The sequence below is a fragment of the Oryzias melastigma genome, linkage group LG2, assembly GCF_002922805.2.
Source record: "Oryzias melastigma strain HK-1 linkage group LG2, ASM292280v2, whole genome shotgun sequence".
NCBI classification, from domain to species: domain Eukaryota; kingdom Metazoa; phylum Chordata; class Actinopteri; order Beloniformes; family Adrianichthyidae; genus Oryzias; species Oryzias melastigma.
Genome location: NC_050513.1, coordinates 1,607,132 through 1,628,985, shown reverse-complemented (window position 1 = coordinate 1,628,985; position 21,854 = coordinate 1,607,132). Strand labels below are relative to the sequence as shown.

General features: G+C 39.0%; 2 protein-coding genes across 2 annotated transcripts in view; both read right to left on the bottom strand.

The window, feature by feature from the left end:
• LOC112142463 (zinc finger protein OZF-like) overlaps nucleotides 1-2,340 on the bottom strand; it is a 17,656-nt gene extending 15,316 nt beyond the window's left edge. The window contains exon 1 of the mRNA XM_024265873.2: nucleotides 1,869-2,340. Coding sequence (XP_024121641.1) covers nucleotides 1,869-2,013 — 145 coding nt within the window. The 5' untranslated portion in view covers nucleotides 2,014-2,340. The remainder of the gene's footprint in view (nucleotides 1-1,868) is intronic.
• A 2,621-nt stretch (nucleotides 2,341-4,961) lies between these two features.
• On the bottom strand, nucleotides 4,962-17,151 carry LOC112142547 (protein FAM47A-like). The gene is made up of 3 exons (XM_024265986.1): nucleotides 17,111-17,151; nucleotides 11,201-11,611; nucleotides 4,962-5,125 (listed from the first exon to the last, which is right to left on the bottom strand). The coding sequence occupies exons 2-3, from the start codon at nucleotides 11,592-11,594 to the stop codon at nucleotides 4,962-4,964; spliced, it is 558 nt and encodes a 185-aa protein (XP_024121754.1). The 5' UTR covers nucleotides 11,595-11,611; nucleotides 17,111-17,151.
• Nucleotides 17,152-21,854: the final 4,703 nt, after the last annotated feature.

Below are 21,854 nucleotides of genomic sequence, written 5' to 3'. Positions count from 1 at the left end.
GAATGTTGTACTGTTCAATTGTACTGCCTTATTTCACTTACTGTGTTGAAGTGTGGGGTAATACATATAAAATTCATTTAACTCCGTTATACCTACAGCTGAAAAAGGTTATTCGAATAGTTCATAAAGTTGGATACAAAGAACATACAAATGATTTATTTGTGGAGTCGAGATTGTTGAAATTTGAGGACTTAGTAAAAGAGCAAACTTTATTAGGGATGCTTGAAGTTAAAAGCAGAAAGATGCCAGAGAGTCTGCAAAAACTATTTGTTTTCACCGCAGAAGATGAAAATCACAAGAGGAAATATGATTTTAAGTTTCCAATTGTTTGCACTGCTTTAAAGCAGACATGCTTTTCTTTTGTTGGGGTAAAAGTTTGGAATGCTGAACAGGATATTTTGAAAAGTTGTACTAATAAAATATTATTTAAAAAAATATTCGTAAAGACAAAACTTGAGGAATATGTAACGTGTAGTTAGTATGTGGGGACAGCCGCTAAAAGCCATCTTTGTTTCTTGTTTTCTTTTTAAGATGTAATATAGGGACAGAATTGAAATAAGAATTGGATTCTTCTGACTGCTCCTTTCCTGTCATGAAGATATGCAGACTGTTGATGGGTAACAAATATGTTAATGTAATTCTCTCTTCATGAATGGAACAAAATAAACAAAACAAATCAAATCAAACTTTAATATTCTAGAGTGATTGGGACCAATTCGGTATAAAAACATAATAGCTATTGAAGAAAGACGTGTAAACTTACAGTAAAAAATTGACTAAAAATAGAAAAAAACATCCAAAGTGAATCTAAGTTGCTGACCCTGACAGATCTGAGCTAACTTTATCATTCTAGAGTGATTTGGACCAATTAGGTATCAAAATAGGGATGTAAAGATTAATCGGTTTGTATCGAAAAATCGATATAGTACTGTGAAAAGTGGTAGTATCGGTTGAAAACAACAGATGATGATCAACTGATGACATTGTAGAAACAAGTGCACCCCTGAGGTCCTACAAGGACCTTGCAAAAGATGAAGTCTGGAAATCCAGAAACCGTGATGCTTTGCCATTGGATGGAGATGTCTTCCACTGGTGGAGAGAGCAGCTGGATCTGCCAATGCTGTCTTCACTGGCTAAGATTTATTTGTGCATACCTGCCACCAGTGTCCCATCAGAAAGAGTTTTCAGTACTGCTGGTGACATTGTTGCAGCACAGCGCAGTTTAATCAAAGAAGAGCATGTTGACCAGCTAATCTTCCTTAAGAAAAATCTAAAGTAGCATGTTTTGCAGCACACTGTATTTTTGGGGGGATTGAAGTTTAGAATTGCCATGTTAAATATTTTTTGTTTTGTACAAAATAACAGGACCCTTGTTTATTTTTTACAGCACTTTCAGCAGTCCATGGGACTGCAACTACTTACTAGGCCAAAAAAAAGCCTGTTTTTTTTTTGTTTGTTTTTTTTTGAAGTTATGTACATTTTTGGTTGTTCAAAATAAAAAAGTCAGTTAATAAGAGTTTCTTTATTCAAAAATATACTTTTATAGTTTTGAATGCCAAATTAATGAAAAATATTTAGATTATATCGATTTAGACAAGCAAATTGGTCTGTATCATATCGTCACAAAATTAGGTATATCGTTTTTGTATCGATTCGTCGACCATGTAACAAGATGCATATTAAATGGTGTGAGAGAGAAAGATGCCCCCCCCCCTATTTAAAAAACTAAAGCTATTAAAGAAAAACCTTTATTTGTTGATGGTAAAACTTTAATTTGTTGACGGTCCCTAATTATGCCCAGAGCGAATGTCTGTCGAATATCCAGAATTCAACTAACTTCACCTCGGTAGTGGATGTAGTGAACATACCTATGCGGTGGAGCCGAAGCTGCGGGTTCCAGCGGGAATCCATCATTCTGCGCTGACCGCAGAGCTCCTGCTCGTTCTGGACGGTGGTTCCTTCAGCAGCAGAAAGTTGTTCTTTGTCAGAATCTTCCTGAGGTTCTGAAGACATGGTTCCTGCAGCTGCAGAAGATCTTCAGCTCCAACAAACACCAAAGTCCTCTGAACAGCAGCAGCTCCGATCATCTGCTAGTCTCACAATCACAGCCACGTTGTCTTTACGTTCAACACGTATTCACTCATTTACGACACTTTAGCTAAACAGGGTTGTTCGGAACCGAACCACGTATCGTCCTTTCTGTCCACAAACCTCACGAAGGTCCCAACGAAACACCGCCGTCGTCTCAGCACAAGCTAACGCAGCTAGCATGCTAGCGTGGCCTCGTTCTGTTTACTTCCGGGTCATGATAGGGACGTCTTACAGAACAAACTTAAAACAAAAACCAAGTCTCTTGAAAACACAATATATAAAAAGAAAATAATACTTGATGCTGTTATTTTAAGTTTCAATGTGTTTGACAGACTTAGTTTTAGTTTTGAATAATGCTTTGTATGACGTTCATATCACCACCCGGAAGTAAACAGAACAAGGCCGCGCTAGCATGATATCACTTCTTTTTTCTCCAATCTTTATTTACAATTGTTATGGCAAACATTTTTTTTCATCACTAATGATTCAATGACAGTTGACTTTACAGGAAATAAAAACTACAGGGGAAAAAAAGACACACACAATGTTTATTACTGAGGTCTCAGAGTAATTTAAATTGTTCAAACATTTTCATTAGTAATAGTACATTTTTACTATGCATACATTTCAAGGATTTTGTATAATTTTCTTGTAGTTTTTTCTTAAACACCATAAAGACAGGTTTAACTTTTTTTTAAAATTATTTTGAAGAATGAATGAAAAATGTTGAAAGCAGCAACAAATTATTTATAATGTAGTCCATTTGTGATCCCAAATGTGATGTTTTCCAGAGTGAGTTTGAGTTGGAGCTGGAGTTGAGGAGAGACCCAGGTTAAAAATTCTGTTCAGAAAAAATAGTAGAACAAATGTTCAGTGGTTTCCTTTTCTGTGTCAAAGAAAGCACAATTATTACATTCAACATTGAATCACTCTGAGCAGTTCACTGGATGGATATATATTATCTTAAAATTAATTTCTTTTACTTTTGGAGCAACAGCGAATTTTAAGTAGAGCTGTCAGGCGATTAAATTTTTAATTGTGATTAATCGCATTGTCCAGAGTTAACTCGCGATTAATTGCAAATTTACATGTGGCCTTTTTTAAGGAAAAAATGTGTGCTTCGTGGAATTTAGCAGTTCTACATTAATTATGAAAATAAGAATGGCAAAATTAATAGTTTTCATCAGAACTACTTTATTTTGTAACATTGTATTGAGATAAACTTTAACAATAAAAGGCTGTAACATAAAATGCCTAACAAAAGCCCAAGTGCAAGTGAAGGGCATTTTAAATTCAAAACTTCAATCAACGTTCAGTAAAATAAAATAAAAATCATCAAAAATAAAATTTCCACTTTCATGTTCATTTTTTGTCAGGACCAAATCTTTTCCTCCTCTGTTGGACTGCAGTAATAAATGAAATAGAGATTTATCATTTCAAATTAACTTTTGTTTTTTAAAACATTAAAGACTGAGAAAAGCGGGATACACTGTGGATAGTTTGACAGTCTGTTACTGCCGCCGCGTTCTCTGGCTGCAGCTCGATGCAGCGACGTGTCCAGCGGAGCTCACGCCATGAATATGCCGGCAGACAGACCGCTATGCTGGGGCTGGATCACGCTTAAACCTCCAGAACATTTAAAACGTCCCCCGGTGCGCTTGCTGTTCGGAACGTCGGGGGTCCGCAGCTCTCGGGACGCGGCGCCGGACGCGAGCCGGTACCACCAGACGTGGTACTGGACGCGAACTGGAGCCGGGTTAGGGTGCAGGAGCTCTCCGCGTCCAGGCACCGGGCCGGTTCTAGCTAGCAGCTCGGTGGTTGGAGACCCGGCCGTGATCTAGTGAGAGCAGCCGGTGAGTTAGAGGGCGATGAGGGACGCCTGCGCGCGGTGTGGAAAGGCACGTATGAGAAAATCTGCGTTTAATGTGTCAAAAAAAATGTCGGCGTCAAGCACATGTCAAGTTAACTCGTACTTAAGGCGACAAATCCGACAGCCCTAATATTTACATTCAAGATTCTATTTTAGGTTTTGACTTCCGATAAAGGGAGCACTGCCACTTCTTGTTGTCCACTTAAAGCACTGGTTCTGTTTGAAATTCTTTTCTTGCAGATTCGTTGTTACACTTTCTCTGCTCTGACTCTCCTTCATGTGCGGTAACAAGCTTTGCACACACACACAAAAACGCGCACCCAGTGCACGTCTCTGCGCTTATATGATCTCTGCACAAATGGTATTGATCTGACATGTGTGACTTGAAGAAAAAAATAAAATAAAAAAGAGGATTCAGGACACAAATAAAAATAAGCACTTGGGAAACAGAAAGTGAAACGTATATTCTCTCGGTTATTGGGAGAGTTGTGTTGTAAAACTAACTTGTGAAGATGAAACCTGCGAATTAAGATTACAAATGTTAAACTCCTCAATACACAGGCAGACATGGAGATTTTTAAATCCAGGATTATAGAATGAAAACTAAGATCTGATCGTAATCACAGATTTATGTGGGTCTGAAGATCTGCATGTTTGAGCGCATGACTCAGCATGGAGGAGATTGACAAGGTCTCCAGCCAATCAGGACACAGAACAGGGTGCGTTGCTTTTAAAAAAAAGGCATCTGCATAATCGCACTGGGAGCATTTGAACTGCACTGTGGCAGTAGAAGACTGTATTCTGTTCTGACAGAGATTTAGAGGTGCAGTAGAAGGGTGAAATAAAAAGTCACATTCTATGAGGGTCTCCATCATGTGGCCAAATCGAGAAAAAAAAAAAAAAATAATGGGTCTCTGATAATTTTTGGGGCCGGTCCAAATGAGGAGGTGGGCCGGATCCGTCCCGCGGGCCGTAGTTTGGGGACCCCTGCTGTAGGCCACTAGAACCTGTCATATATGGGCCGGTCCGCGCCCGGATCAGCGTGACACGGCCTGATCTGACATAGATCAGTGTAGCCCGGTGGAAACCCGCGCCGGTCCCGCAGACGGGAGAGAGGGGGCTCAGTGAGCTCTCCGTTCACAGCGAGGTTCAGGCAGCGCCCACCTGAAAGCACACGGTGCCCAGGACTCACTATACAGTTGGAGCCAGTCGCCAAAAGTTTATGAATCCAAAAAGGACCAAAATGATGATTCTAAGTGATTCTGTGGTGAGATTGAAGGAGTTTGAGAGAACAGTTTTCTGCTTTAATTGTCATCTTTCCTTAAAGAAGAAAAGAACAAATGTTCAAAGTTAGTTGTTAGTTTTTACCTCTGATAATAAAACTATTGTATTTTATTGTGAAAAACCTTTTCAAAGGGGATCCAGTTTCTAAATGGAGCTGAGAGTCTGGATGGAGTAGGAGCTGGATTTATTTCTTGAAGGTTTTCTCCATAAATGTTTGATCGTGTCTGAATGAAAGTCCCTCTCCCATCATTCCTGCTCCTCTTCAGCTCCTCATCTTCCTCCTGATCCAGCAGCACAAAGTCTGACCCCAAAAGCAAAAACAGGAGCAGCAGCAGGAGGAGCTAAGACTTTCAAAGTAAGAGCTGAAGATGGAGGTGCAGCAGCAGCAGGAGGTTCTTCTCTGAAGCCAATTTGATTTTTGCTTGCATGTTTTTTTTTTATTTAAGGAAAGACGACAAAAAAGCAGAAAACTGTTCTCTCAAACTCCTCGGTTCTTCTTTTTTACAATTTCTAAACTTTATTCTGAAAATCCAAACCAAATCATCACCTATAATCATCATTCTGGTCCTAAAATGAATTGGCTCAAATAACTTTTTAGAAACCCTAACTCTATTTATAATACTATCCCCCTTCACACTAATCTAAAATTGGTGGGATCAGTTTTGTTCTCGTGTCATTTTGATGTTGGTAAAATCCCACTCAAGTTTTCAGCATTTTATCTCCTTTTTGTCACGGTCACTTATTTACAAACACAACTTTTCACCTCATAAATATATTAAATGGAAAAATAGGGACATTTTATAAAAACATACATCTCTTTTTTAATTATTGGTATTGTAACAATTTTATTTTTGTAGATCAGTTATTTAACAATCAAGATCTCCTTTTGACGTATGAAGAATTTCTACTTAAATTTAATCTTCCTGTTTCTCCTTCAGAGTACGCCAAATATTTGGAGTGATTCCTTCTGGGGTCTGTCGGCTCTCTAAACACCATCAAAGAATTTAATGAAAATCCTTCTCTAATGTGTCCAGCTGATCCTCCTGTGGGGAAAATACACCTCTCCTATTACCAGAGGAACAATAATAGATTCATCAGAGCATTGATCCAGGATAATATAACAACACCAGTGTATGTTATTGGAATGGGTTTGAGGCTGACAGACCATGGAAGGAGGTTTGGCTGATATCCAGCACAATTTTGGTCCCTAGTAAATTCAAGGACATCTCATTTAGAATTGTACATAGAATTTACCCGTCTAAGGTTTATATGCAATATAGATTTAAATTGAACATTGATATTCTTGTACTTTTGTACTAATTCTGATCAGACTATTGTGCATTTGTTTTGGAACTCTCCATGTGTTCAAATATTTTGCCAAAACATTTGAGAATGGATATATAAAAAGAGGACGTTTGCTTTAACCTATTTTGTAAAGATGTATTATTTTGTTTTTTCTACAGATCAGGTCAAGAAAGCTGATAATGTCTTTATAATAAATCTGATTCTTATTTAATTAAAAGTCCATTTCCACAAATGTAAATATTCAGGTAGAAAACATGTTTTTGCTGCTTTCATGTCTGAATTCAAATTCTATATCAATGGTATCATTCATTCAAATAACTAAAAAGCTGTGAAGACTCTGTCTGTCTGTGATATGTTTAGTATTTTAGTATTTTAATATTTTATCATAGATTGTATTTATACTCCTGTCTTTTTTCCTTCTTTTGATTCATCTATTGTTCTGTCTGTCAAAATGTTCAATAAAAAATAGAATTCATTCATAAAGAAACAAACAAAATAATTCTGCATAACATTTACTCCACAAATATGCTTCTATCCAAATTTTCAGATCTAGAAAATAACTGTAGTTTTTGTTATGATTTCCTTGAATCGGTTCTTCATCTTTTCTACCATTGTTGTAAATTCTCTCTTGAATTCTGGATCCAATTAGAACATTTTAGAAATAATAAATTAAACAACATAAAATATTTTAAACAAATTCTCACATATTTTGACTTGGATGATAAAACGGTAGAAAATACTATAAATTTGTTACTCCTCCAATCTAAATTTGACATACATAAGTATAGAGTAAGAAAAATACCTCCCAGATTTGCAGGTTGTATGATAGTTATGTCAGTTTTATGAATATCTTAAAGAGATTAAAAGACCCAAAAAATGAAACACTGGAGCAATGAGTACTTTTTTGTCTGATCAATAATTCCCTATACTGAGAATTGTTTTACGGCTTAAGTATTCTTTTATTTTCTATTCATATTTTGTTTTTTCTTACTTGCAATTATTTAATTCTCATTACCTTTCTGTAATTGTAATTGCTTTTCTTTTTTAAAAGATGACATTAGTTATTGATTTTTTACGCACTTCTTACTGTTGTGATTTTTAAATTTGTATGATGTTCAACAAAGTTCACTAATATATGTACATATACATTATTTATTCACTACAGTTCTTATCTTAAAAAAAGAAAATGCAATTTATTCAGCATAAAACTCATCTTTATTTAAAGCTGTGAGCATAAAAGTTCTTAAAAGTTTAAGAGAAAAAAGGTTTAAACTTTGAGACTTTATTGAGACTGAAAGACTTTTTCTCTTGGTTTTCTGGTTTAACATGATGAAAACATTGAGTTGATGTGAAAATCCTGATCGGACATGAAAACAAGCGTTATTCCTGAAAAGCTGCAGACATTTTACAGACAGCGTTTAGGTTTAGAAAGACTTTTCTGATGAGAAGATGCAGTTCTGTAATACAGACAGAAGGTGTCACCCTTCTCATTTCTGATCCAGGTTCAACTACCTACCTGAATGGTTTGGTTTTTGGTGTTATGTCATCATGGAAGAAAACACTGGACCTAGAATTACAGATAAAACATTTAAAAAATATGGTTTTAAACTCTGAAATCTTAAAAATATTCAACTAACTTTTAATGAATTGAAAATGTATCATTTAATGTAGTGAACTGAAGCTGTGAAAATTACCACATTTGTTCAACGTTATAGAAACAAGAGACAAAACAGATTTCTCTACAAAGAAGTTTTTCTTCTGTTTTCAATCCAAACAAAGACAGAGATGCTTCCAAAGACAGAAATGTGTTTCCATCCAGAGGAACCTGCAGCAGCTGCTGTTTGGGATCCAGCAGAAGATTCTGGACCTGCAGAGACTTCAAACTCAGCTGCCTCTGCCTCCAAAGAAGCTGCTGATCTGATGGAGAGCTCAAAGTCTCTGCAACCAGAGCAAAGAATGAACCAGAGAACAGAAGCTCAGAGCTGAAGAAACCTCAGAGAAAGTCAGAGCTTCAGTTTGATCAGCTTCAAGAATGTTTCTGCTCTGGATTTGAGTTCAAATGATTCCAAACTGAGGAATTCTGGGAGTTAACAGGTCAGCTGAAGGTCTTCAGGTTTACTGGCTGCTGGCTCACCTGCTAGTAACAAAGCAGAATGAAAGCCAGAAGGATGAAGTTGAAACGTCAACAGGAACTAATGACTTGTTTGGAGGCAGTGGTCTTCATGGATCTCTACGCGTTTGTCATTGATGAAGAGTTTCTCCACACATTCAGGAGGCCGTTTACAGCAGGAACTTCATGGATTATTGAAGCAGACATTTCATCTGAACTAACCTTCAGTTTCACCTGAATGTCACTTATAAACTTTGTCTGGCGAGAATTATTTGCTGCTGTTTACCAACTCCCTGTACTGAGAGAAAACCATCATTAGTGCTGGTTAAACCTACTGGGATAAACAGATACTGAATCAATAGATATACATCTGAAATAACTAGAGAATAGCCATCGTCTTAAGAGAAACAAAACGATGTCAACCACCATTAACGCTAGTAGCACAGAATAAGGCTCTCTCCCCCACAGTCAATGACTTAGTTCAATGAGAAGGTGAGAGTTTATTCAGCCTCAGATGGTTTACCCTTTTGTTTAGCGCTCTGTGTTTAGACTTCCTGTAGCAATGGAGCTCTGTGATCTGAGCTCAGCAGTCAGAACTGGATTTGAGGAGTCCAGCTTTGGAACCTGCAGAGAACCAACAAACAGCCACACTGTGGGAAAGACTTCACACTTCTGACTGATGTTCACGTCCACTTTATTCTTCACAAAAAAAGATTGGAACAGAAAAACAGAGAAACACTTCTAATCGCAGAAAAAAAAACAGGAAACACAACACACAAACACCAGTCTCTTTCTTTATCTTCCTTAACACATTTCTGGGAAAATCCTCACAAAACAGTCAGATCAAAATAACTCCACAAAATATAAACTGTTTTCCTAATATTTTAATTGTGATAAAACAATGGAATGTTCTGGATCACATAAAAAAGTATAAGAATTAAAGATATAAAACAGCAACGTGTGATGCAGCAAAAACTGATCAACCATCATTACACTCCAATGTGTGGAAACACTTTGAAGTTAGCAAAGACATGAGACCTCACAGTGAGGTCGAATGTTGTAATAATGTTTCCTTTGGATTATTTTGATGTGGAAACACAACATTGGAAAACTTAGCTCATAAAACTAAAATGTGGATGGATCTGACTTTAATTCTTCTTTACTTGTTTGAACACATTTGATTTTTATCTTGGAAGAAATGCAAAGAACTTGGAGAACTTCACCTTCACCGTTCAGTATCAGGTATTTATCTCCGAGTCACACTGGTTTAAGTTCTGGCTAAAGATGTCCAGGATCCATTTTAAAAGAGTGAATCAGATTGTTCAAATGAATTAACATCGACTATGAATCAGATCGACTTGTAAAATAAAATCATTGAAATAAAAAAGTTTTATCTAAAATGTTTCTTTTAAAAAAAATACTTATCCAAAGTATTTCATTTGTCCCATGTAAACTTTTTTGTCTTTTCCTCCACAAGACCTCTGCTGTATATTTTCATGTGTTTTATGTTTTTGGACTTGGTTATATTCTTTACAAGGTTTTTTGACTACATGAAGGCTTCTCTTCTGTGTGAGTTCTCAAGTATGATTTTAAACTAGATGCACAAATAAAATGTCACACTTTTTACAAGTAACCCGCTTCAGTCAAGTGAGTTCTTATATGTCTTTCAAAACTAGATGTGTTACTAAAACTTTCATTACATTGTTTACAACAAAAAGGCTCGTCGCCTGTATGGGTTCTTATGTGCAATTTGAGACAAGATTTATCACAAAAAATTTGATCACATACTTTACAGGAAAACGGATTCTGTCCTGGATGAGTTCTTATGTGTGATTTGAGATCATATTCACGATTATAACTTTTACCACATTCTTTACACAAAAAGGGCTTCTCTCTTGAGTGACTTTTCATGTGTGTTCTGAGATTAAATTTTTGACTAAAACTTTTACCACATTCTTTACACAAAAAAGGCTTCTCTCCTGTGTGAGTTCTTAGGTGTACTTTGAGATTACGCATATGACTAAAGCGTTTATTACATTCTTTACACAAAAAAGGCTTCTCTCCAGTGTGGGTTCTCATGTGCGTTTTGAGATAAGCTATGCAACTAAAGCTTTTATCACATTCTTTACATGGAAAAGGCTTCTCTCCAGTATGAGTTATCATTTGTGTTTTGATATGAGATTCCCGAATAAAACTTTTACCACATTCTTTCGAAGAAAAAGGCTCAAGAGACTTAGTTCTCTTGCGGACAGGATTACTGTGTGCAACAGTTGTTCTTTTACCAGACCTTGCAGAGGAACGTCTCTTTTCTTTTGGGGATTGTTTGTGTTTCTTATCCAAAGTTTCCTTCTTGAACTTTTTTCTAACATCAGAGTCATACTGACCTACTGACATGTGAGAGCTGTCCACACTTTGGACATGACTTCTGCATCTTCTCTTCCTCTGATCTCTGTTCTGTGGCTCTGTCTCTTCATCTGGAGTTGATGTTGATTCTTTATGTTGGTTTCCTTCTTCATCCTGACTATCAGTTCCATTAAAGCTCTGCTGATTGTTTCCATCTGCTTCACTGTCAACATGTTCCTCCAAAGCAGGAATCTCCATCAAGGTTTCGGTCTCCTGCTTCAGATCAAGCTGCTCTTCATCCTGACTGATGCAGAGTTCTCCTGGTTTCTCTTTAATCTGAGGAGGTTCTGGTTCCTCCTGTTCCTCTTTGATCCGAGGAGGTTCTGGTTCCTCCTGCTTCACTTTAATCTGAGGAGGCTCTGGTTCCTCTTGTTCATCTTTGATCCGAGGAGGTTCTGGTTCCTCTTGTTCATCTTTGATCCGAGGAGGTTCTGGTTCCTCCTGCTTCACTTTAATCTGAGGAGGTTCTGGTTCCCCAGGTTCCACTCTGGGGTTCCTCTGCTGATCGCAGAAATCCTCCTTTCCATTCATATAATGCTGGGGCAGGACTGCAGAGACACAAAACAAGTAGTAAGTAAAACGTCTCGATTTCTGAAGCTCCGCCTGCTGCTCTGTGTGGCTGCACTGCCGCTGTAATCCATTTCATGACGTCATCCTAGAGTCTGTGGCACCATGTCTGTATTTCTCCCACGAAAATAATCCTTCTTCAAAGATGGATGCATATACCATATATCTGCCTTTAGTTGGTCTGACCATCGCTACACTGCTTCACAACACAAACACAAGCGGCTTCAGCAAGACTGTGTGACCGGGGGTTGGGGTGGTGGGACACATTTAAAGTAACAAACACCTACTTGAGCTGAAATTTATTGAAGACAGGACACAACTGGAAGATTTATTGAGTTCTGTATCTAAAATGATTTTTTTTTACTGATTACCACTAGCTCAGTGGAGAAATCAAGGGTTATGTTAGTCTGGAGGTGGGGCTTGCTGCACAGACTCTTCCTAGAGAGAGCAGTTGGCATCGTCAGTACGTTTCCAAATGCTCGTTTTCGTGAGTTTGGGAGGGGCTGACAGCGCAGGTTTTTACAGGATTACTCTTATGTGCATGAACGGATCAAAATACCGTTTGGGGTTCTTTATAGTGAGGAATGAACAGTAAAATGTATTTAAACCTCAAAAAGTTGAATTTTCATTGTAGGGCCCCTTTAACCCTTCCGTTCTCCTAGGCTTGTTTACATTAAAAGTGGAATCATCTGGACACCACAAGACAGTGCTGAACTTTTTTTTTCCCCCAATGATTTTCAATCTTTATTGGTGTCCAATAACAGACATGAAGTCTTGTCCATGTTTGTTATGACTAAAGCCATTACATGACACACAGAGGTCTCCAACATGAAGGGAAAAGAGGGGAAGCTTAACTACTGGTATAGAAGTTTTACAGATTGAGAAGTAGAACAAGTAACATGTTTTTACTTAGAAATACAGGGACTTGGTGTATTACTGCAGGTTGTGTTTGCACATTTCTAGTAACTTGTTTATTTCTACTCCTGTAGAAAGAGTCTTGACAATCGATAAGTTGACAACAGAGGACTTTGTAAGGATGTATGCTGCAGAACATCTGAGTTCCTGGAGCTAAAGCGGAGAAGCGGTGGAGGACAAAGCTGCTGTGGATTACATGTGAAGGAACCCAGAAATGTGTTGGATTCCCGTGTTCTTTTATTCGTTTTATTCACTGTTTTAATTCAAGTTGTGTGTTTAATACAATAAATGCCAAAAAAATAACTTTATTTCATTTAATGTTACAACTATACATAAAACTAGATCAAAATGAGCTGGAGCAGAAGGAAGCTTCTGCACAGAGAGCAGTATAAATTATGCGTAAATTATTGTATTTTCTGCAATAAAAAGCCAAAATCCAAATCCGGTGTACCTTTTGTGTGTAGCAAGTTTCAAAATCTGGAAAAATGTTCTCGTACAACTTTGGGAAGTCTCCAATTGACTGTCGGACCATTTCTCGCTGACGCAGCAGCGGTCTGAGCACAGATGAGCGCGCCGTGTTCCTTTTGAGGAACTCAGGTGAGTCAGACAGAGATTCTGGGTAGTTGTGCTCTTGGGAAACAATGTAGATGGGGTAAAGTTTTACCAAATCTCAAGTTACTATACAAACCCACCTTAGTGCAAAACACAAAGCATTTCAGAGCACAAGCTTTACCCGGCCTGCGCCATTACGCGCAGTCCTGAAAACATGTGGATGATTTGTCCGACAGCGTTTCTCTGTTTTTCCGGATATGATCTTGATATTACGTCATGTGCTGAAATTATTAGTTTCCCCGGCACAGGTGAAACTACTGCAGAAAGTCTGAGTTCCCCACATGCATGGCAGCATGCGGCACAGAGATCCAGCCAAACTTTACACAGATGTTTTTTCATTATGTTTGCTGACTGCGCAGGTCACTCAGATTCAGCCCTGATGAAAAAGTGTTTGATCACGCTCCATTAAGCCCCCCCTCGGGCCTTAAAAGAAAGGTTACAGATGCCACCGGAGGAAAAGCAAAATAGAGAGTTCACTCTCACAATCACTTTGTTCATGGGAGCCACTGATGACAGACGGCGCACACAATTACTGGGGGGTGGCACCAGGCGAGTTATGTCACCATATGTGAAGAGATTGTTGACACCTGGGCTAAAGATCACTGGTATCCCAGCTTTAGCTAAAACTGCCGACATCAATGCTGAACAACCGCCTGGCAATGGGACCGACTCCGACAATGATGAGAGGAGACCGACATGTTTGATAATGGAACCTGTTTAATTCAAACACCAAAGATGTTTTGTGGGAGAAGATTGATTAAAAAACAGTGGATTGTTAAATAGTGGAATAAAGTTGACCTAAACTCAGTGTTGTGCTTCTATTGCCTTTTATTTTTTTCTTATACATCATAATACTGAGCAGCTTTTGTAAGGATTTAGTACAGAAATAGACCCTGTAATTGAGACTGCTCCTAATAATCTGGTGCGTTCTATAGTGCAGAAAAGTGAGTTCAGATTTGACGAAGAACAAACATAGTTGTCATGAACCACATTTAGACTACAGCAGCGCCTGCGTAAACGTCCTGTGTACCTTCATATTGGATGTTAGCTAGAAGCAAAAAGAAACAGAGTCGGCTGGCGTCAGGCTCTGCCCAATGATGAAGATGGACATAGAATAAACGTATACAACGACCACATCTGAACCTCAAGACGCCCTTAAAAAGACGTCCTATAAAAAAAACACATCACCTGGCGTAACATTCTGCATCCCCAGGGGACCGACACACAACGCTGAAGGTGACATTAATGAGGTGGTTTAACAACATCACTTTGCACAGTGGGTAAAACTAAATATTATATTTGTATCTTTTTGACAGTTATCTACAGCAGTGTTTTTCAACCTTTTTAAGTCAAGGTACACATTTTCCATGAACAAAATCCCGCTGCACACTAGCATCCAAAAAGGTAAAAAAAATTAGTCTGTATTGACGTACAGTCCCTCCACAATCTAGAGTACATTTTTTTTAAATAATCAGGAAGCGTCATTGCAGCAGAGAGGTGCTGTCACTTTAACCCAGTGTTTCTCAATCTCAATTCATTTTTGCATTAGCTCTCTGAAAACAGATGTTCTCTTGGCTACCAAATGACATTTTTAGGTTGTTTTTTGCCTTATTTAATTTATTATAAACTACTATATAAGATTATGGTCAAAATCCATAATTTAAACACGTTTTTATTCATATAAAGTGCAAATGTATTTTCTGTTATATATCCCTTAAAGATCAAATGTAAAAAAATAGATGATAAAAGAACTAGCTATTAACTATTCAGTTTTTAACTCTATACATTTAAAGCTTTTTTCCTTTTAAACACATTTGAAGTGAACAACACAAAACTCTGCAACCACAACCCAAAATACAAATGAAAGTGTACAAAACCCATTTTGGATTTGAACTCATGACCTTCCAGTCTCAGGGTCAGAATAACCTTTATTCCTCTTAACATCTTTTTGCCAATTCTATTTTTTTCATGATTTTTGTTTCTATCACAAGTTTTCAAGTTATAAACTGGCCAATCAGATTCCTCAATGAAAGCATGTGGTGCCTGCTGGCCCCGCCTGGCACGATTGGTTGGTAGATTCTCCTGAGCTTCTTTCAGTGGAAGGGGAGTGGACTTCCAACAAGGTGACTCTTAATTAGATCAATCCGTCCGTCATCTGGGTCCAACATGGAGACGTCATGAGGCAGAAAAATGGCGACTGCATTGGCTTCATTTCGTTGAAGCCAGAAGTTCTGCCTGTTCTATGGGTAATGTCACTCTCACTCAGTCCAGTTCTTCTTATACTGTCAATGCTAACAAGAGACAACTCCTTGCTGTGCTGACCAATGAGACATATAGACTAGAGCAGGGGTCAGTGACCTTTAACAGTAAAAGAAACATTTGGGTTCATTTTCTACTGATCAATACCTAGAAGAAGCTGCACAGTTTTACTTTAGCATTTAATACATTTGGATTTGCAATTATGCCTATTTATTTCCACAAACACAGGCAAAAATATAAAAAGTAACTAGCATCTCTCAAAATGTTTTTTTTTTACTTTTGACAGAAACTCATTTCCAAAATAAAAGATGCCCTGTAATAAACAGGATAATCTAGGTGCAGCTCTGGACAGCTATTACCTATTGTTGTGCTGCATAAGATAATTTGTGCTTTTAACTCATAAAAGATCAAACTTCTTACCAAAGTTTTGCTTTACATATAAAATCTGTTCATTCTGGAGGTAACGTTGACCAAACAAAACATCTTCATGTCAACAAGGATGTAAAAACCTACATAGTTTATCATCTATGTGCACCTCAGCCATTGATTCATAAACTTAACTAATCTAAATTAAATATATTATAATTAAGTAAACCTTACTTTGAGAAAAAAAAACTATTGTTTTTTTTTCAGCCAGAGAGTCACCATGGAGAGATAAAAGAGACACATGTGGCTCTAGAGCACTGAGGTACATTGAAGAGCGACGCCATATTTGAATGTTGTAAGAACAATGAGACATGGAGACACTAAAATCACCATAAGAATCTTAATTTTGGACCAGAAAAATAATTCCCAGATCATGGTATAAATGCTTTTGTACAAAGTGCAACAAATGAAAGACATTTCAAAGTTCTTTAAAAATAAATACGTCATTGTATAGACAACACAATGTATACCTGATGCATGGTTGTGATTTTATTCAAATCTACACAAATTTAAATATTGTTTATAAACGAGTCAATGTGTGACCGACATCGCCACAGATCGCTAGCGTCCGTTGAATATGGGCTGGTCCCTCGTCAGAGCTGCGCGTATATGTGTGTATGCGTATTTGTTTGTGCCTTGTAAGCGTAGGAAAAGAGAGGAAAGAAAAACGGGCCCAGCGCTGAATCCACTTCTGGCGGGGGGACAGGGACCGCCTGCTCAGTGTCACGTGGGTGTCTGGGTCTTTTTGATGGAGACTGGGTCAGATCCACTTGAGACGGACCCATGTAGACCATAATGGTCTGCCGTGATGTCGACTCCATTCCTGACTTGTTCATGAACATAGAACCAGGAGTGTACCAGCTTGTGTGAATCTTAATCTGTATATAGATTTGGATCAAATCAGAACCATTTATCAGGTATGGATTCAGTTTTCTACACAATAATGTATTTATCTAAAGAAAAAGTGAAATGCTCAGTTGAACGTAGTTAAAAAAAAACATTAATACCACGACTTGGGTCTTATTTTGTAATGATAAAGAATTTTTTTTTCCTTTTAAAATTTGAGTAAAGTTAAACATAATATGTATCTCATTGTTCAGCCACCATTCCAATATGGCGTCACCATTAATGTACCTTGGAAAAGGGTAGCAGACTAGCATAGAGTCTCTACCAATAAATCTCATTGGAAGCAGTCATGGGTCCACTAGAACCTGAATAAAATCTGATGAAGAAGGAATGCTGTGAAGATGAAGAAGAAGTGAACATACATATGTCGTGGAGCTGAAGCTGTGGTTTCCAGCAGATATCCAGCAGTCTGCGCTGACGACAGAGCTCCTGCTCGTACTGGACGATGGTTCCTTCACAGAGTCTGAAGATTTCTTCAGCAGCAGCAGCGAGTCGCTCGCTGATCAACTCTCTCAGAGACTGAAGGGAAGACATGGTTCCTGCAGCTGCAGAAGATCTTCAGCTCCAACAAACACCAAAGTCCTCTGAACAGCAGCAGCTCCGATCATCTGCTAGTCTCACAATCACAGCCACGTTGTCTTTACGTTCAACACGAATTCACTCATTTACGACACTTTAGCTAAAGAGGATTGTTCGGAACCGAACCACGTATGGTTATATCTCTGTAGAAACCTCACGAACGTCCAAACGAAACACCGCCGTCCTCTCAGCACAAGCTAACGCTGCTAGCATGCTACTCCCTCAAACTGTTTACTTCCGGGTCACGATAGTAACTTCACAAAAAACTCTACAAATTTAAAATAACAGCTTCATCGCCTTGTTTTATTCACTTAATGACTATTAAGCTTCACTAAAACAATCTAAAACAAAACACCGCTTATTTTGTAGTCCAGTTTGTTTAAATTATGTTTTATCTGCTTTACATCTTCTTTGAACATATGCTTTGCTTTAGGATATTTTACTCGTACAATTTGTTTTCTTTTGGCTCAAAGTGACACTTTAAATACGTAGCATTTTCCTACAAGATTGATTTTAAGTGTTGTGTTTTTTATTTGACGTTTTATTGTGACCCGGAAGTGAATAAAACCATGGAACCTGACTCTAGACTTGGATAGACGCCGCGTCGTTTGTCGCCCCCTACTGGAGCTGACGTCTCAACGCGTGAGGTCAAAGTGTGCCCGCAGCCCTATTGTTTCTAATGAGGAAGGTGGATTTATAACCAGAATATATATATATATATATCAAGCTTTTTAACAGAATCCAACACATGTTCTGGAAGAAAAATACTAAAAGAAGAAGTAATTTACCAGGGAAAACAAGTTTGAAAATTCTTTTAAATTATCATTTATTGACTTTTTTGTGTATGTTTTCTCTTTTCTGTTGTGCTGGGGCCAAAAACCACTGAAATAAAAATAATTCTAACAAAATCAAACAAGTGTTATGCCATTTTAATTTAAAAAACGAATATATTTTACATTTTCACATGAAAAAGAAAGATTTTTTTTAATTTTTCAAAAGATTAATAACTAAAACAGGTTGACAATATTCAGATAATCTAACTAGACATAGATTATAGCTCATAAATCTAATATCTAATAAAATAGATCTAATAAAATAATTATTTTAGTTAGCGCTGTATGCTCCAAGAGCATTAGCATACAGCAGATCCAGTGTTTTGTTTTCACGGGTGCAGCCTCCTTTCGCCTTCCGCTTGCTCCCGCCATCGCTGTATGAGCTTTCACCATCGTCATCCGAAGCCCCTGTATCCTCAGATGAGGAAACCTCCGGTTCAAACTGGTAGGGCTGTACACCCTCCGAACCCTGTGTCGTTAAAATTCCCGTGTTTGATGAAGGCTCATCACCTTCATCCAAAGAAATATCCGCTAAATCGTGGTCTACGTCGCTTCTCAAACCGTCCACCATTGTTGTTTACACTCTGGAATCCCTGAAGTGACATCACGCGCAGCCCCCGCCCATCACCACCTATCGCCCAAATTTTAAGCTGTTACACTTTCTCAAGTGTGCCCAGTTAGCAGGTACAATCTGGTATAAAAGCTCTTTCACTCTCTTAACCGACATGGCACCTATTTAGTCCAGGGAGTAATATTGCAACCTGTCAAAGGGCAGCTTTAAAACCTGAAACGGATGATACACTTGTGATAGAGTTGTACATACATTTCTCTCATATTTGCTTTGTATGATTTTAACCTCGGGCTGCACGGTGGCGCAGTGGTTAGCGCTCTTGCCTCACAGCGAGAAGGCCCCGGTTCAAATCCCGGCTGGGACCTTTCTGTGTGGAGTTTGCATGTTCTCCCCGTGCATGCGTGGGTTTTCACCGGGGACTCCGGCTTCCTCCCACCGTCCAAAAACATGCTTCATAGGTTAATTGGTGACTCTAAATTGCCCCTAGGTGTGAATGTGTGAGTGGATGTGTGTGTGATTGAGGCCCTGCGACAGACTGGCGACCTGTCCAGGGTGTACCCCGCCTTCGCCCTTCAGTAGCCTTCAGTTAGGCTCCGGCACCCCCGCGACCCTGAAAGGGAAGAAGCGGTAAAGAAGATGGATGGATGGATGGATTTTAACCTCTTTTCTCTTTCTGCTCATTTGAGGTCGTGCTCAGCTGGTGTCTGGAAGGTTGCAGTTATCCTAAGCTGAAGGCTGTCTGGAGGCTGACACATTACAGATATTGAAGAGGCTGAGTGAGAACTGTACTGTCAATATAACTAAGACCGCCCCTGAAAGGTTATAAACATGGAAACCCTGGACCAAGATCTTCAGAGCGGGTGGAGACTGGTTTGAACATTCTCTGTCTGTTCTCCTTGTGCAAGTAAAATCTGATTTAAGAACTGACCCCTCTCTTGTCTTCCTTTCAGAGAAATGTTTCAGGTTGTTTAAACCTAACAACTTGTCTTCGTTAACCTGCAATCGGTAGGCTTTTGTTCGTTAAGCACAGTCACACTGACCATCTCCCTATTTGTTGCCTCACAGAATAGGACGACATTTTTTAGCTTATTGCACAACTTTTATATTGATATAATTGTGTCGATTTTTTTTTATTGTCCTGTTAAACTTGAAAGTTCAAACATTTGAATTTGTTTGTAGTCTCCTAAAGCTGTTTGCAATAAAGATTACTTTGACAAATATAGTTATTTGATTTATATTGTTTTTAATATCATTATTGCACAATATGAAAAAAACTATATCATTAGATGAAAATTCCCATATCGCCCAGGCCTACCATGTCCTGTGGTGTGATGAGACCAAGATCAACCTATTTGGTTCAGATGGTGCCAACTGTGTGAGGTGGCAACCAGGCGACAAGTACAAAGACAAGTGCGTCTAGCCTACCGTCAAACATGGTGATGGAAGTGTCATGATCTGGGGCTGCATGAGTGCTGCTGGCATTGGGGAGCTGCCCAATGCCACGATTATTGGCATTGGGCAATAATTGTGGGGGCTGCCCCGATTATTCGATTAGTCGCGACTACTTCGACTATTAAAATAGTCGACAACTATTTTGGTCGTCGAAGCGTCGTTTTTTGTTTGTTTTTTCCTTGTTTTGATCTCAAAACTACGGTGCGCGCTGCGGGGTCTGCCGTTCTCTTCACACGTGCGCAGTGGTGCTAAGCTGGTCAGCAGTGATGTTAATGGGTAGGCTGGAGTATCAACAACACGCTAACGGAACTCGAAAATGTGGGGAAATATAAGAAAAATAGAAGAGGAAAATGCTGGGAGAGTCTCGCCCGGGGAGTAATTCAGTGTAAAACCGCCACTGCTCATTCTGGATGATGGTTCCTTCACAGAGTCTGAAGGTTTCTTCAGCAGCAGAAAGTTGTTCTCTGACAGAATCTTCCTGAGGTTCTGAAGACATGGTTCCTGCAGCTGCAGAAGATCTTCAGCTCCAACAAACACCAAAGTCCTCTGAACAGCAGCAGCTCCGATCATCTGCTAGTCTCACAATCACAGCCACGTTGTCTTTACGTTCAACACGTATTCACTCATTTACGACACTTTAGCTAAAGAGGATTGTTCGGAACCGAACCACGTATCGGTACATCTCGGTAGAAACCTCACGAACGTCCCAACGAAACACCGCCGTCCTCTCAGCACAAGCTAACGCTGCTAGCTAACGCTGCTAGCTAACGCCTCGCCATAGACTGTAAAAATAATGGCCTGAGCGAGCAATGAGGTCCCCCTTGGAAATGCATTACTTCCTCTCCTCGCGAAAGTAGGCCGCCGCTTTCACCGTCAATTTCTGAAACGGATACCGCCATTCGCAAACAATCTCCAGCGATTGGTCTGAGTCATAGCTGAGTCATCGAATCTACAGGAAGTACTGTCGCCAATCAGGAGTGAGTTTATTGCAACCGTCAGTCTCTTTCCACGCCTCGACCACAAGACCGCGGATGTAAACGCCGGCTCGAGACAAGGCTGAAGTTGGCTTCCGATTTTTCCGAACAGGACCTGTTTTTAGGTGGTCTGAGTTCGAAAAATACAGTGGAACACTCTCGCTGTGAATCGGAAGCCAACTTCAGCGTCGGCGGCTCGAGAGAATTGTACAAGTCATTGTTGAAGCCTTTGAGGGAGAACCATTCCAACATTTGATTCTGTCAGCGGTCCTTTGGGATTTACTTACATTTATTCCTTTTTGTCGAGATAAAAGGAGCATTTGTGTGATGCCGTGCCCGAACTGCGCGCGGCCCCCTCGCACGAGCGTTACTTCACATGGGCGGCCACGTTACAGTCTGATCAGATGCATGTGAGAAGCGCGTTCAGCGGTATTTAAAATAAATAACCATCCTAACAAGTGAACAGCTGGATCTTTTTCCTGTTTGAAGATACGACCAGGTCCTTTCAAGTTTGTCTCGCGCTCCTCAGACGGCTGCATCTAATTCAGGCTGAAGCTGGAAAAGTTCGGCGAAGATGAAACTTTGGTTGGTGATTTTATGCGCATGTACGCAACTTATAATTTATAAGCTACAACCAAAACAGTGAAATAAAGAAAAACGAACGTTAAAACAAAGAAAAAAGTCCAAAGCACATAAC